The 16,162-nt window shown below is 41.7% G+C and overlaps 1 protein-coding gene across 2 annotated transcripts in view; it reads right to left on the reverse strand.

Annotated features, from left to right (window-relative positions):
* Positions 1-1,863: 1,863 nt before the first annotated feature.
* LOC123829601 (solute carrier family 22 member 9-like) overlaps positions 1,864-16,162 on the reverse strand; it is a 55,878-nt gene continuing 41,579 nt past the window's right edge. The window contains exons 3-10 of one of the 2 annotated variants that reach the window (XM_045855470.1): positions 15,553-15,707; positions 15,283-15,451; positions 13,415-13,538; positions 6,986-7,101; positions 6,251-6,465; positions 4,407-4,515; positions 3,764-3,967; positions 1,864-2,883 (exon numbers count right to left, since the gene is read on the reverse strand). In XM_045855470.1, the coding sequence (XP_045711426.1) occupies positions 2,823-2,883; positions 3,764-3,967; positions 4,407-4,515; positions 6,251-6,465; positions 6,986-7,101; positions 13,415-13,538; positions 15,283-15,451; positions 15,553-15,707 (1,153 nt within the window). In that variant the 3' untranslated portion in view covers positions 1,864-2,822. The remainder of the gene's footprint in view (positions 2,884-3,763; positions 3,968-4,406; positions 4,516-6,250; positions 6,466-6,985; positions 7,102-13,414; positions 13,539-15,282; positions 15,452-15,552; positions 15,708-16,162) is intronic. The other variant, XM_045855469.1, reaches the window with a different exon arrangement.

Below are 16,162 nucleotides of genomic sequence, written 5' to 3' on the forward strand. Positions count from 1 at the left end.
CACTGAATAATTATGCCGATATGGCAGGTGTAGGCTGGGTCTGTCCTGGCAAACCAGTGAAGAAATTAAAGGAAGAGGAGTGTGTACGTGTGTTTGCAGCCGGAGCACACATAAAACATATCAGCCATTACTTAAAAATATTATATTATTCCGCATGAAAATTTAACATATAACACTGCTACACACCCCAGCCTTTTAGATACATTTTTTAAAAAGATTTTATTTATTTATTTTTAGAGAGAGGGGAAGGGAAGGAGAAAGAGGGGGAGAAACATCGATCAATTGCCTCTTGCGCGTCCCAACCGGGGATGGACACAACCCAGGCATGTGCCCTGACTGGGAATCCAACTGGTGACCTTTCTGTTTGAGGTAAGACACCCCACCCACTGAGCCACACTAGTCAGGGCCTTTTAGATACTATTTTTGGATAATATAGTTCTAGCATTACATATAGGATTTTAAATTACATTCTTTCTCTTTGCATTAAATACAGTCTTCTGGCTTAAACCAAAGGACCACTGAATGAAAGCAAAAATGTTTTCTGGTTTCCAGGAATGCCTGATGGTTTTGTTCTTTTCCTCAGCAATAATTTTCTGAGACCCTTTGGGTTTTTTATTTTTGGGGGTTTTTTTGGGGGGGGTTATTGTTGTTTGCTGTAGACAGGTGTTTTCACTTTTATATTTTCCACCTACTTTTATAAAATTATTTGCTGTCTTTCCTAACATTGCTCGGGAAGTCATTAACTATCCTTTAATAAACCAACGCCTGATGGTACCCGACCCAGTGCTCACCACTAGGATTCACCCCTGGGAAAAGCAGCGGGCTTCCCACCAGCACTCGTCATTGAGAGCATTTGTCTTCGTGCCCTTCAACTTCAGGTTAGACATAAGTTATACTCGAAATCACATTGTTTTCTTTGTCTTTGACTTCTTTGGGGGGCTTCAGCTCCTGCTGCTCTAGAAAATCACTGCCCATGCCTTGGAGGTGCTTCGGCGAAGGTCTACCAAAGAAACCATGCCGTAGGCAAAGACCCCATCCACAAGTGGAAAGAAGCTCCAATTGGATCTAGTGCCTGGTTCTGTTCACAGCCGTCCACAGTTATCCTTCAAGGTCACTCAGTTATTTGCAGGGACGGACCTCAGTGGAGTCAAGCTGGGCCCCGCAAGTAACTAAAGGGACATCATGGGAACTGCCACCCCTGGGAGCTTCAGGCCTCGAGGGATGGAATAACTTCTGCTGTCCATTAGAACACCCTATTCTTTCTGATTTACTATCTTGGAAGGGAGTTAGACAGCAGCTTTTCAATTTCTCCTTGGCCCTTTCCACTGTGATAGCTCTTACCCCACAGGCCAAGGTAAGGGTTCTGCCAGCCTCTAAGTAGATCCGATCCCCATGCACAGGGAGTGGGGAAATGATCACGTTGTGAATGTGGACCCTGTGGAGCTACGGCGAGTCAGGCGTTCATTACACTAAGGCAGGGGTCAAAACAGGTAGACATTGATGAGAATTCTACCTGTTAGCAGTACATTTTGAAAATCGTTTATCATTTCATTTGCTCCTTCATTGTTGACATCTTACCATGTTTTGAGACTACACATACTCCTTATTTAAACTTTGAGGGCAGACACAAAGGAGAAAGGAACAATCACTTTAAAAGTCCACCACTGGAAGTTACCTGTTTTTATCATGTTGGTGAAACATTTTTCCGGTTTTCTCCAATGATTTGTTGAGGCTTTGCCCAACAGTGGCTTTCAATGAGTTGTATTCAAATCACCTGTCGCTAAAGTCTAGCATTTGCTTTACTGCTCAAAACATTTTGCTATCCCAAGACTTTGTAGCCAAGTTTTCTACCGGAAATTAGGGTTTGTTTTTTCCAATCAACTTTTTATTAAAGTAGAACATTTGGGGGTTTAGGGTATGAGATCACATTATTAGTCATTTATTTGTAAGTACTTAGTTATGCTATTTATTGTATAATCCTTTACTTTGCCCAGCGATTTATGATATCGGAATTACATATTACCTGTTACATCTCCTATGGTCTGTTTCCGCACTTCCTCTGACGAGTGAAGACGCCTGCTCTTCCTGTTCGGACCGTGGCTGCCACGACAGAGTCGAGCAGACGCCACTGGAAACACCAGCCAGCCCCCCTCGTTCTGTGATTCTCTTTCTTAAGTCACTTTGTTTATTATTAATTTGTAGATAAAGTTGTAACTTTTAAAAATTCTTTCAAGAGTATGCAGTTTTTTTCTTTGTAATTAATTACTCTACCAAGTAACTGGAGCAGAATCAATGTTTTTAATACTATTCTTTCTATCCACAGACATGTTAGGGATCAAAATTTATCTACACATTTCATTATGCTTTCTTTAAAAGCTGGCAACCTTCCTCACACTTCTTTGCTTTTTGTAATCCTCACGGGGACATGCTTATTGACTTTAGAGGGGAGGGGGAAAGGGGGGGCAGAGAGAGAGACTGATGTGAGAGTATTCTCTCACATTGATGTGAGGTTGGTTGCCCTAACCGGGGACTGAACCTGCAACCTGGGCATGTGCCCTGACCAGGAGTCATATCTGTGACCTTCCAATTTACAGGATGACACTCCGACCAACTGAGCCACATTGGCCAGGGCTCTGAGAACTTCTTATGACGATTAATCATAGGTATTCTATATATACTTGTTTAGTACTGCAATGGTAGATGAGATCCACTTTTTCATTATAGCTTTTTATTTACTTCTTTCCCAAAAGTTGCCTATATTGAGGGATGATCCCATTCCCCTCTGTCTGGCCCTCTGATTAGCACTTTGTTGCTGGAATCCCTTAAAACTGGGTCACTTTCACGTGGGTGTCTTCCTGTTTTTCTTTTCGTGAGCCTTTTCTCCTAGAACACAATGACACAGCAAACAAACACAATTTTTAAAAAACACACAGAAAAAGCATGTATGTTCTACATTCTGTAGAGAAGCTAATTCTTGACCCGCCAGCTTTGATGGAAGCCATGACCGCTGCCCTGAGGATCTGGGTGACCTCTGTGAAGGAAACCCCGAGCTCCCAGGGTGGGACTGGGAAGGCAGCTCTGGCAGTCTCCACTCTCCACTCTCGTCGGACACCAGGGCATGGCCCAAAGGGACTCGGAAAAGGCTAGGAAAGCATGCCACAAGTTCACCAGAAATCCTTTCCAAGTCCTGGTCCTCTTGGCTACCAGTATTTACCACTCTTTGTCCTCTTTTCTCAACACTTCCACCGCAGTGAGCACCACGTGGTGTGAAGGTGAAGGGCAGCACTCCTTCCCCAGAGACACACGGTCACCTGTGGGAGGGGCTCTGGCCCTGCCCTGGCCTTTCTCCAATTCCTCAGGGGCCAGGGCACCCACAGACCTCCTGGAACCAGCAGTCCCAGGGAGCTCACGACACTCACTGGGCCGAGGGCAGCCAGGGCCTGAGGATGAGGCGCTGGTGTTCAGAGCTGTGCATGTTCATGTAACACCTTCGGGGGGGAGGGTGGTCACACAAGGGCACCGTCACCACTAAACCTACTGGTGCGGGCTGGGCAGGGCTGGTGTGTGTGGCCTAGGAACCTTGGCAGAGTCTGAAGTCACTACGGGCGGGATCACGCTGAAGCCCAACCAAAGGCACTGACCACGTGGAAACGGTCTAGGTCTGCACCCGCCCAGAGGACAGTGGTCTCATTTCTGTTTCGCCCCCCTCCTCACAGACCTAGAGCACACAGCTCCCCCAAGGGACAGCCAGGGGGCTACTCACCCCTTTTCCACATCCTGGATGGAGTCAAGCAGAGGCTGATTCTTGGTTTCAGGAAGGAGGAAGACAATAAGGCTAGGGATGAAGCTGGCGACTGCATAGAGGATCCAGGGCAGGTGGGGAGAATACACGGTCAGGATCATCAGGAGGGGAGCCAGGGCTGCCCCCATATTACCGACAATCCCTATGATTCCTGAAGCTGTTGCCCTGGAGTGCAGATGACAGTACAAAAATAATCTGGTTAAAATCCACATGTGTGAAGTGTAATTTATTATCTTGCTTTGATGATGGGAGACAGCACAGCAGTGTGATGCCACACTCTTGCTTTTGAAATGTTCTCTTATTTACCAACAAGAGTTTTCAAGTCCAAATGCATTAAGTATATTAAGACACAATTTGATTATTTTGAAAAGTACTGTTACTCATAACATCTACCATTAGTGCAACTCAGAAAATTATGTGAGATATTACATTAAAGCACTTAACCCAGTGCCTGACAAGTCAGTTTTAAATAAACTTTGCTTAAAAATTATTGTTGTCATTACAACTATGCTTTTGATAAGTCTTAGTTTTCTTCCTTTAAGAAGTGTGCATTGGCTGGGAAAGGTCTGTTTTCACCCTGAAAGGGCATCCGTGAGTCCGGTACCTGATCACGGTGGGAAGTAACTCTATCGTGTGGGTCACAGCGCTGGAGATAGCAGCCATACACATTCCTGTTCCCAACGTTGCCAAAACCAGACGCACGGTCTGCATTTCTGAAGAGAGGAAAGTCAATGACACTTGGGAAATCAGAAGTGAAGGAATTAGCATCCCCATGCTTACAAATGCAAAAGACCCTCATGGGGGTGTTTGCACCTATAGAAAACACATTGTACAGAAACTGCACAGAGACAGAAAACATACAGCATCTAATAAGCTGTGAAATGTGGCTCACCGACATATTGTGGTTCACAGTGAATTAAGGGCTGAGCATTATGAGGTCTGGCTGGTGTGGCTCAGTGGATTGAGTTCTAGCCTACGAGCTGAAATGTTGCCGGTTCGATTCCCAGTCAGGGCACCTGCCTGGGTTGCAGGCCAGGTCCCCAGGTGGGGGGCATGTGAGAGACAACCAATCGACATATCTCTTGCACATGGATGTTTCTCTCCCTCTCTTTCTCCCTCCCTTCCCCTCTCTCTAAAAGTAAATAAATAAAGTTTTTTTAAAGGGTGCAAATTATTTCATCAGTTTTCCTTGCAGATTTGAGATTTCCCAGAAAAGGACAGGAGAAGGTGAGTGCCGCAGCTGCTTTCTTGCACTAGTTCTGTTCTGTGTCTCATCTGCTTTTCACATAAAACAGTCATGTGGGCAATGCTGAAGGGTGTTAAGACTCATCCACGTCCCCAAGAATTTAAAGCCTCCATGCATATGCCATATGCACGGGGCTAATATTACAGAAGAAAACAATGAAAGGACAGGGCTCACATGTTAATGGACAATTCGGAGAGCAGCTAGACTTAGAATGATGTTAAAGAATCTAGATTAAGAGCCTTCATAAGGGAAACAAGGATCTGACTTTGAAAACCACTGGAGAAAGCTTTCAGAGAGTCAGCTTCTAGCCCATGAAAAAGGTGTCTCCTGAGAGCACTATGACATTGGGTCAGGGGGGCTCTGTTGTAAGGCAGCAAACTTGCATCAGTGCTGACGTTTGAGATGAGTGAAGCCCACCCGCCTGGGATCCTGTAAGATGCACCACTGCACTGGGCGTTAGAGGAGCACGGTGACCACCTGGGTGGGTCTCCCTCTTCGTTACATCTGATCGTTTCATTTCATCAAGTTGACTTTAGAGAGGCTTTGACTGCATGGGGCCTTGCTCCTACTATATCCTTCTCTTCCTGAAGACAAGGAATTTTTGTTTTCTTCGGGTCAAAATGACACCCCTCAACCAGAGCTGCAGTTACTGTGACCGCACACGGACAATATGGAGGCATGAAATCAGGATATTCATTTTCCTCCCTTCTTTTTAAATATTTTTATATTTTTATTATTTATTCTATTACATTTGCCTCCATTTTTTTCCCCTTGTGCCCCACTCAGGATAGCAATTTTCACTAAAGCTGCTGTCACAAGTGAGAACCCAGACAGGGAAAATGACAGTACTGTGTCCTCACGCGGGCTACAATGACAAAGTCACCTGGCCAATGTGCAATCACCCTGAGATAAATGGTCAGTTACTGTGCTGGAGAAACAGCCGGTAACACAATCCATGGCACCGGCCTCCAGGCACTTCCAGGATGAGACGGACACATCGTATATCTGAGCCAACCTTAACTGACCTCTGATTCTTTTCCTAGCAATTTAATGGCAGACCAGGTACTAAACCCCCAGATTGGCTTGGGGGGGATCCTTGAACCCAAAGTCCATTGCCTTCTGGCTTCAAATGAGTGCAACCAGTACGGTTCATGAGGAATGGAGGGAAGCTTTTTGCTTTCCAGCTCATGCTCCTCTCTCACCTCGAGGCACAAACGTGATGGCCAGAACGGAGCTCCCCAGCAGGAGCAGGAAAAGCGCCTCACTTCCTCGCCTGCCCAGGCGATTCAGCGCCAGAAATGCAATGTAATTGGCTGGGAGGGAGACTGCGCCGAAGAGAACCTGGAACAGGAAAACATTGCTCCCCAGGTGCTGGAGGTGGAGAACCAGGCCATACGAGGGTAAGAAGATTGCAAACCTACGGTGAACAAAGATGAGAGACACATATTGTCGGTGGTAGGCGTTACAAAATACAGTGATATTGGCCCAGGCAGCAGGGGTTGGTGATAAAGAATAAAGCCATAGATGGTTTAAAGGAATATTTCTTTGCAAGGCTGTGATTTTTAAGTTAACATAAAGCAATTGTATGTTGATGGAGATCATAATTTTTCTTAACTTTTTTGAGGGGTGGGAAGTGTTGTTGTAGAAGATACATAATGGGGACTTAGAGGGATTTAGAGGGTTTTTTCTATTTACATATAGAAATATTCACTGAGTTGTATACATATACATGTGAGCACTGTACTCAGTTAAAATGGAAACAGAAAGAAATTCAACGCCAGAGTCTGCTCCACAACTGATGTTCTCAGCATCATCTCCAGTGCTGGGCCTGTCAGGGCAACGTGATGGCCTGCCCCGTCGCACATTATGTCCTTCGAGATACACAGACTCACGTGTCCGCTATTTTTAACATTCCTCACGCACGCCATGAAGCCTACCTCGTGCAGCACAGGAGACACATCCTTTTACGCAAGTTGGGCGAGCGAAACAAGTCCAACACGAGTGGTTTGGTCTTGGCCGCCTCCAGCTCGTCCTGCATGGTGGCTCTCAAAACCTGCGACAACAACATCATCAACAAGAACAACACTGTTCAGCTGTCACAACGTGGTGGGCATTGTGAGTGCCCCAACAGAGGACAAGATGGGCCACTTCCCTTTCTGTCTCCTGGATACCAAAGCCAGTGAAGATGCAGAGACTTGGCCCAAGAGAGAAACTGTGGACTTCTTGCGCCTTTCTGTGTCTGTCACAGGGTCTGCTACCAGGCAGTCATGGAGCAAAACTGGAAGACGGGAGGGGAAGGGAGGAAAAAAGATCTGGGGAGGAGGGTGGAAAGGGAAGGTGCAGGGGTGAATGCGCTTGGCACCTAACGATCTGAAATTCCAGAATCAGAAAGAAAACATGTTGACTCTGAGAGCTTTAGGAAGATGTTTGCGAAGGGGAGCAGGGATAGAGGAAGTGGACACTTACGTTTTTAATTATAATTTATTAGTGCTGCTCAGATCACAGACTTTCCTAATGTGGTGTAGGTGAGAAAACTGTGAATGTGTTGGATGTAATAGAAACCTGCAGACTGTCCAGTAGATAAATTTGCATTAGCTCTCATAGTTACCATGTCCCTCCAGTCATGTAAATATATCACATTTTCTTTACTTCGTCCACCCTCCAAGGACATTTGGATTATTTCCGTATCTTGGCCGTTGTGAGTAAGGCTCAATTAACAGAGGTGTTTCCGTTCAGTGTCCAAACTGAAATCACCAATTACTTGGAGATTTAAAATGGAGAGAACTGTATGTCAGAATTTAAAGGATTTTGCCAAAGTGGTACTGAAAGAAAGCTTCATAACCTTAAAGGCAGTGAAATTTGAAATGAAAGCAAATGAACATGTGTTCACTCAAAAAAGCATAAAGGACATCAAAATAACACAAAGGGAAGTAAAGATACAATCAAAAGGATGAAATGGAAGATGAGTAACATCACAAAACAGGAATATACTACATAAATATACCTTAAAGCTCTTTCTTTGAGAAGACCAATAAAATACACTGACTTTTGACAAGTCTGATTAAGAAATAAAAATGACACAAATGAATATCATATAGAATTATGATAGGATTATAGATCCAAGGATTATAGATCCAAGTCTCTGCATTTTCACTGGCTTTAGTATCCAGGAGACAGAAAGGGAAGTGGTCCATCTTGTCCTCTGTTGGGGCCCTCACAATGCCCACCAAGTTGTAACAGCTGAATAAATTACAAACATAAAAAGGATTATAAATTATGAGTAGTTACTATATATAATGACATAACAAAATTGAAAAATTAGATACAATGAATAATTAAGTAAAACCCAAATTTCTAAAATAAATAGAAAACAAGTAGACTGTTATCGATAGAAAAAGTTGAAAAAGCATTTAGCTTTCTATTACTTAGAAAAACATCAGACCAAGAGAAATAGTCAAGGTATTGACTCAAGGTCCAGATAAATATGAATTCTAATGACCATTCAAGGGAACATGTATTTCCTATGTAATAAAAACTCTCTAACAGGGGTGTCCAACCTGCAGCCTGGGGGCCACATGAGGCCCAGGATGGCTACGAATGCAGCCCAACACAAAACTGTGAATTTACTTAAAACATTGTGAGATGTTTTTGTGGTTATGTGTCACAATGTCATGTAAAATAAACATGCACATGCTCTTCTTCCAGGGTGGCCCAAAGACGCCAAAAGATAGGACACCCCTGGGAAGTATAAATGGAGACAGAAAACTTTCTAACTGACTAGCATAATACAGATATCAAAACATCAAAGATAACAAGGAGAAGGAAAATTATACTCTAATCTCATCAGGCAAACAGTAAAATCCTAAATAAAATATTAATAAGTGGAATTCAGTTAGTTTTCTTTTCTTTTTAGGTTAATATACCATGACCAAATGTTGTTTTTCCTCGGGATAAAAGAGTAGTTTGAACGTCAGTCATTATCAGATTAAAAATTCAGTCATACCCTGGCTGGTGTAGCTCAGTGGATTGAACGTGGGCTGTGAACCAAAGTGTCCCAGGTTCAATTCCCAGCCAGGGTACATGACTGGGTTGCAGGCCATAACCCCCAGCAACCGCACATTGATGTTTCTCTATCTCTCTCCCTCCCTTCCCTCTCTAAAAATAAATAAATAAAATCTTTTAAAAATTCAGTCATTAACAAATTGTAGAATTGTTTCAATTAACAGAGTGTAGATAATAGAATGGTACCACATGTCTTGAAGTCATGTGATAAAATTCAACATAGAATACTAAATTACAGTCACAGATTTTATTTCTTCTTCTATCCAATAATTAGAAAACCAATAAAGAATTTTTTTAGCATACTAGGACTCTAAGGAAAGTTTCCTACTGAATATTACCAACTAGCATTATACTCAGTGTTAAAATATATTATTGGAGTGAGGAAGGGAATAATAGAATCATATATAATATTGAGTATTCAATAATATTGAATAATACTATATAACTAGCCAATAAATAAGAAAAGCAAAGCAATAAATGGTATCAAGACTGTAAAGGAAGAGACAAAACTATACTTATTTAAACAAACTATGATTAATCTAAAAATTTAAGAAAACCAACTCCTGGAGCTAAAAAATGAAACCAGCAAGGTGGATGTTAATTCAAACACATTCAACATCGTTGATCTAAAAGATGTATGTTGAGCTATGTTTTCCACATAGAAAACATGTCTACTTTTTAAAAAACTTATGGGACAATTCCAAAAAAAATTACCATACATTAATTCACAAGAAAAAGTACGTTTCCCATATTAGAGATATACCTCTTTTCTTATCATAATGCAATAAAACTAGGCATGTGTAACAAAAGTGGCAATTAAGTAAATCCAGCCATTTGTAAGTTGAAAAAAAGCTTTTCTGCTAAGGCAAGACCAATATCAAGGAGCTTTTTCCCAAGTTTCCTTCTATGAGTTTTACAGTGTCAGGTTTTCTACGTAAGTTTTTGAACAATTTTGAGTTAATTTTTAGAGTGGCGTAAGACAGAAATCTAGTTTCATTCCAGTTTTCCCAATGCCATTTATTGGAGAGATAATCTTTTCTGCCATTGTGCTTTCTTGGTGCCCTTATAAAAAATTAGTTGACTATATAGGCATGAATTGGTTCCCCAGGCTCTAGATGTTTTTATGCCAGAACCGTACTGTTTTGATTACTGCAGCTGGAAATCAGGAAGCCTGATGCCTCCAGTTTGACTCTCCTTACTCAGGATTGCTTTGTTATCCAGAGTGTTTTCTGCTTCCACACAAATTTTAGGACTGTTTTTTCTATTTCTGAGCAAAGTCCCATTGGAATTTTAATAGAGATTTCATAGAATCTGTAGATCGGTTTGGATAGTATGGGCATTTTTACAATATTAATTCCTCCTCCAAAACATGTAAGATCTTTCCATTGCCTATGCTTTCTTTCATCAACATCTTGTGGTTGCAGTGTACAGATTTTTTTCACCTCCATGCTGAAATCATTACTATTTTATTGTACTTGATGCTATTGGTAATGGGATTGCTTTCTTCATTTCTTTCTCACGTAGTTGGGTATTAGTGTTTAGATACACAAATGATTTTTGTATGCTGACTTTTTCTCATGCGTATTTACTGAATTTGTTTTCAGTTCTAGCAGGTGGCTTTTTGTTGTGGTGGTTTTGTTGAGTCTTTAGAATTTTCTATATATAAGATATCTTCTACAGAAATTTTAGTTCTTCCTTTCTGATTTGGATGCTTTTAATTCTATTTTCTTGCCTTATTCTATGGCTAGGACTTTAAGTACAATGTTGACTAGAAATGGTATGAGTGGGCATCCTTGTCTTAACGTTTCATCATTGAGTATGATGATAGCTACGGGCTTGTGATAGTTTTTGCTATGTTGAGGCTATGCTTGTGTTTCATCGCCTTGAATATTTCAAGCCACTCTCTTCTGGCCTGAAATGTTTCTGTTGAAAAAATCAGATAATAGTCTAATTGGTGCTCCCTTATAAGTAACTACCTGCTTTTTTCTGTTGCAGCTTTTAGGATTCTCTCCTTTCCTTTAAGCCTTACCATTTTAATCATGATGTGTTTCGGTATAGGTCTCTTTGGGTCCAACTTGTTTGGGACTTTCGGAGCTTCCTAAAGTTGTATGTCTTTTTCCTTCACCAGATTAGGGAAGTTTTTGGTCATTATTTCTTCAGAGAGGTTCTTGATCCCTTGCTCGCTCTCTTCTCCTTTTGGTATTCCCAGGATGAAGACGTTGTTATGCTTCATGTTGGCCAAAAGATTTCTTAAACTCTCCTCGCTTTTTTTAAATTCTTTTTTTCTTCTTGCTGCTCTGCCTGGGTGTTTTTTATCTACCTTGCCTTTCAAATCACTGATTTGATCCTTTGCTTCATCTAACCAACTGTTTATTCCTTCCAGAGTATTATGTATTTCAGATATTGCATTCTTTATTTCTGACTGATCCTCTATTATTTATGGTTTCTGTCTCTTTTTTTTTTCATGCTGTTGTGCATCCTTATAACCATTACTCTGAACTCTATCTGATACATTGCTTGCCTCCATTTCATCTAGTTCTTCTGGAGCATTCTCTTCTTCAGTTTAGGGTCTGTTTCTTTGTCTTCCTCTCTTGGCTGCTTCTTTGTATTTTCCACCTTAGTTCTTCAACTAATCAATCATATAGCCTCAAGCTGTGATCAGCTCAAGCACCACAGAGTGGGGCAGAGTAATTCCTGTGGACGAGGCTACTGCTTCCCCTAAGGTGATGTTATTCAGAGAGCTGTGCTGTGTCTGAGAAGGATGGGTTCTGCTATATGGTGAAGGACTCAGCACAGAGATCCTGCAGGTTGTTCTTTCAATTCTCTCCCCTGAGCCACCAACCCCAGACTCTCCTCAAGTGTCTCTAGTCCACTCTGCCCTCCCTCTGCCAGAGACCAGGGTACATGGCTGCAAACGAAATTTTGGGTGCTGGCCCTTTAAGAAGCTCTTCTCTGCATCTCCAGCCATCTCTCCTTGGCAGACAGAAACCCTGCTGCTTTTCACAACTTGATGTTATCCGGGTTCCCCTCCAGCTCTGGCACTATAGGCTGGAGAGACCAGCTTGAGGTTTAGACCCCACACTTCTCAGAGGAAACCCTCTGGCCACTGAAACATCCCTCTGGGAATTCAGATGCTGCCCATGGGAGCCCAGCCAGTCCTCTCTGCCTCCTCCGCACTCCCTACCAGTCTCATTGAGGTGGAGTGCTTTCTTCTGTCTGCCCATGTCTATAAGGCTTCTCTCCAGCAAGTGTTCAGTTGGTTATTCAGGATGATTTCTCTACAATTTAGTTGTAATTCCAGATTGGTCCTAGGAGGAGGTTAGTATAGCTTCCTCTTACTCTTCCGCTTATAATGCCTTTTCCCTCCCCGATTTAATATTTAACCCAACTTCAGTTTTGGTTTCCCAGGTTGTAAACTTTTAGCCGATCAATATGGAAATATGCCTGATCAGTGCTTGAAAAATAATTGATCTGATAGGCCCCTACCATTCCCCTTAGGGGAGCAATTTGCTTAAAACAATGCATTTTTTCCTAATACTTTCCTTGATCTGCCTCCTTCTGTCTTTAAAAACCTACCATTTGTGCATCCATTTGGAGGGCCTTTCTATTTGCTAGATGGGACACAGCCTAATTTACAAATTATTCAATAAAGCTAATTATGTCTTTAAAATTTACCCAGTTGAATTTTTGTTCTTTAACACGATCCACAGTAATACCTCCCTTCCTTATGTAGGGTGAAAAATGGGGAAAAACTATTTTCTGGGGCATTTCTTCTCTGTTTCACTCTTGATGCTTATAATAAGAATTACAGAATGTAAATGCCACTGAACAGGGGCGTGGACTGTTGAGATCACTGCACTCATACTAAACATAGTATGAATGAAAGTGGGTGTGAATGAACAAATAGGTGAACCTCTTATGCTCTATTCTGCATAATTACTAACCTTTTCTTTCAATGGTCTTACTACACCAACAAGGGCCATCAGAACACTAATTAGAAGGAGTTAATTAGTTTTGGTCAATTTCCTTTACCTAGTGAGTGTGAGATCAATTTTCAGTCTTTCCAATTGTTAATAATTAATGCTCTTTGCTCTTGAGTAAAATATCTATGATCAATCCTTTTGGCAACTACATATTCATTAGCAATGCTGACCCAAACAATGGGGACACCCATTGAGAATGAGGACTGTGAGGTAAGAAGACCCATAACCACCCCTGCCTTCCATTCCTCTTATGGATACAAACTAATGCAGATGTCAGGTCATGTCTTCCCTGCACCCCACACACAGCTCCGTCCTCCTCACCTCCATGGTGAGGGCGTCTCCAACATCCTTTCTTCCATTCATGTATGCAGCTTTTCTGAGCTCCTTTAAGCCCTCCTCGGGTTTGTTGGTGATGATCAGCCACCGAGCAGACTCCACCAGCCATCTGAATGGAGAACAGGATAGAGGTGCAGTCAACTCTTTCTGGCCCATTTCCATAACCTTTGTCCACAGATGCCTTTCCCCTCCAAACTAGTATCTACCACTTGTTCGATTACACCAAGAGATAGGAACTTACATTCTTCTGTGTTATAACTAGGATATGCAGTATACCCTGCATGCAGTATACCTTCACAGCTGTGAATACAGCCTGGACTCATAGCACCTCCCTTCTTGTTCAGATGCAAGTTCAACAGACAGCTCATAAAGCTCGAGCATGAGGATTCTCGCTGGCACAGACCTTTGCCAAGGCCCTTGTAAGGGCATAAGAAATGCCTATTCATAATGTATATTTTTTTTCCTGAAATAATTTATGTACACTGAAAGCATCACACAGATGGGAATAACTCCTGCTCCTACCAGCAATGATGGAAACTGGCTGTGAAAGCAATTTATTTATTTATTTATCTATATTTGCCTCAGCTTCCCCACCTATGTAATGAGGAGGTAGTGCCACATACTTTAAGGATTGTTATGAGGGTAAAATGGCAATAGAGGAGCTGACAGAGTACAACCTTCTGTCTTTATGAGCTCATCTTGTTGTATTGTATTTTTAATCATTTCTCTTAAGTAGTCATTTCTACCCAAATAGAGCTCTTCCACTGAACAAGCCTTCTTAGGGCAAGGGGTATAATGGTCATTCTTAAGGCTTTTTAAAGAGGGGAAACAAAGAGTGTGCATAAAACAAATGATAGGAATCATCCACTTTGACTTTAACTGAACTAGAGAAATCATGCTGCTCTTTCCTTACATAGTTATGGAGTTGAATTTGCTTTCTCTTTCTTCCTCTGATAGCACCCATTAAAATAAATATTGTATTGCCCTGGCTGGGTAGCTCAGTCTGTTGGAGCATTATCAAGTACATCAAAAGGTTGAGGGTTCGATTCCCAATCAGGGAGGCAACCAATCAACATTTCCCTCTCTCATTGATGTTTCTCTCTCTCTTTCTCCTCCTCCTCTCTCTCTAAAATCAATAAACATACACTCAGATGAGGATATATTGCCTTTATCTTCCTTATCAATAATTCTTTGCAAAACCAGATTATAACACAAACACAGATTATAATGGAAGCTATCTCTTCATCAAATGTTTTTCACTATAGTTAAAATATTGTTGCAGCAATTCTGTTTCCACAATTACTGGTTAAAGCTTAATAGCAAGGATGAAGAGACACAGAAAAACTAAGAACTCCCAGGTGGGGATTCATTATTCTTCTCTGTCCTAAGAGTTTCTGGTTTTTAGCATATGAAAATAGAATGTGCCTAGTTAAATTGAAATTTCAAGTAAACAGGTCACTTTTTATTATAACTATGTCCCATGCACTATTGTAGACATACCTGAACTAAAAAATTATTTGTTGTTTATCTGGAATTTGAATATAATGGGATTTCCTCCATTTTATCCTATAGCCAATAAAACTACAGAACCCAGTTAAGTAGAAATTCCATATAGACCATGACTACTTTTCAGTATAATTAAACCATCTTGCCATATTTAGAATACAACTTAACAAAACTCTTTGTTGGTTATCTTAAATTCAACTTTAATTAGATGTTGTCAGTTTTATCTGGCAATTCTATCTGTCCTGCTTCTCAAACAGATCAAAACCGAACAGAATTTTCGTATCTAGAGTCCATGTACATTCTCATCCCAGGATCCCACAAGGCAAAGAAAGAAGTAAGGCTCATACCTTGATATCACAAAGAAGACAAAGAATGGTACAGACAGCACTAGCTGAAGAGTGTGCCAGTCTCGGAGGGCAAAAGCCAGGCCTCCCAAGATCATCTGTCCTAAACAACTGACAGAGATGGACAGTATTACTGTCATGGCTTGGAATCGGGGTACTGTCCATTCCACAACTGAAAGAAAACATGAACAGAATTTTTACTTCAAACAAAGGGGAACTATCAAAGCCAAAGTAAAGGTTTGGAAAATGTCGAAGATACAAGTGTTGACTTACTGAGCGCAGAACAGTTTGCCAGGATACTCATGGTAGGAACCCCAGCCAGGAAGCGTAAGGCACAATAAATGAAGAAGTTGGGAGCCACGGCTGCAAAGGTGTTAGTGAGGGCTATCTGGAGGAGGCACCACCTGAACATCAACCTCTTCCCAAACCTGAGAAAGAGAGCTATAGGTTAGGTTACAAGAACAACGGCAGCTATTGTAAAGACTAGCAAAAAGAAAGCACTTTTTTTTTAAAGATTTTATTTATTTATTTTTAGAGAGGGGGGAGAGAGAGAGAGAGAAACATCAATGTGTGGTTGCTGGGGGTCATGGCCTGCAACCCAGGAATGTACCCTGGCTGGGGATCGAACCTGGGACACTTTGGTTCCCAGCCCACGCTCAATCCACTGAGCTACGCCAGCCAGGGCTAAGAAAGCACTTTTTAAAAATTATATTTTATTGATTATGCTATTACAGTTGTCCTGATTTTTTGCCCTTTGGTCCCCTCCACCCAGCACCCTCCTCTCCCTCAGGCAATCCTTCCGCCATTGTTCATGTGCATGGGTCATGCATATAAGTTCTTTGGCTACTCTATATCCTACACTGTACTTTACATCCCCATGGTT

Source organism: Phyllostomus hastatus, unplaced genomic scaffold (assembly GCF_019186645.2).
Source record: "Phyllostomus hastatus isolate PE091 unplaced genomic scaffold, TTU_PhHast_1.1 phas_scaffold_11, whole genome shotgun sequence".
NCBI classification, from domain to species: Eukaryota; Metazoa; Chordata; class Mammalia; order Chiroptera; family Phyllostomidae; genus Phyllostomus; species Phyllostomus hastatus.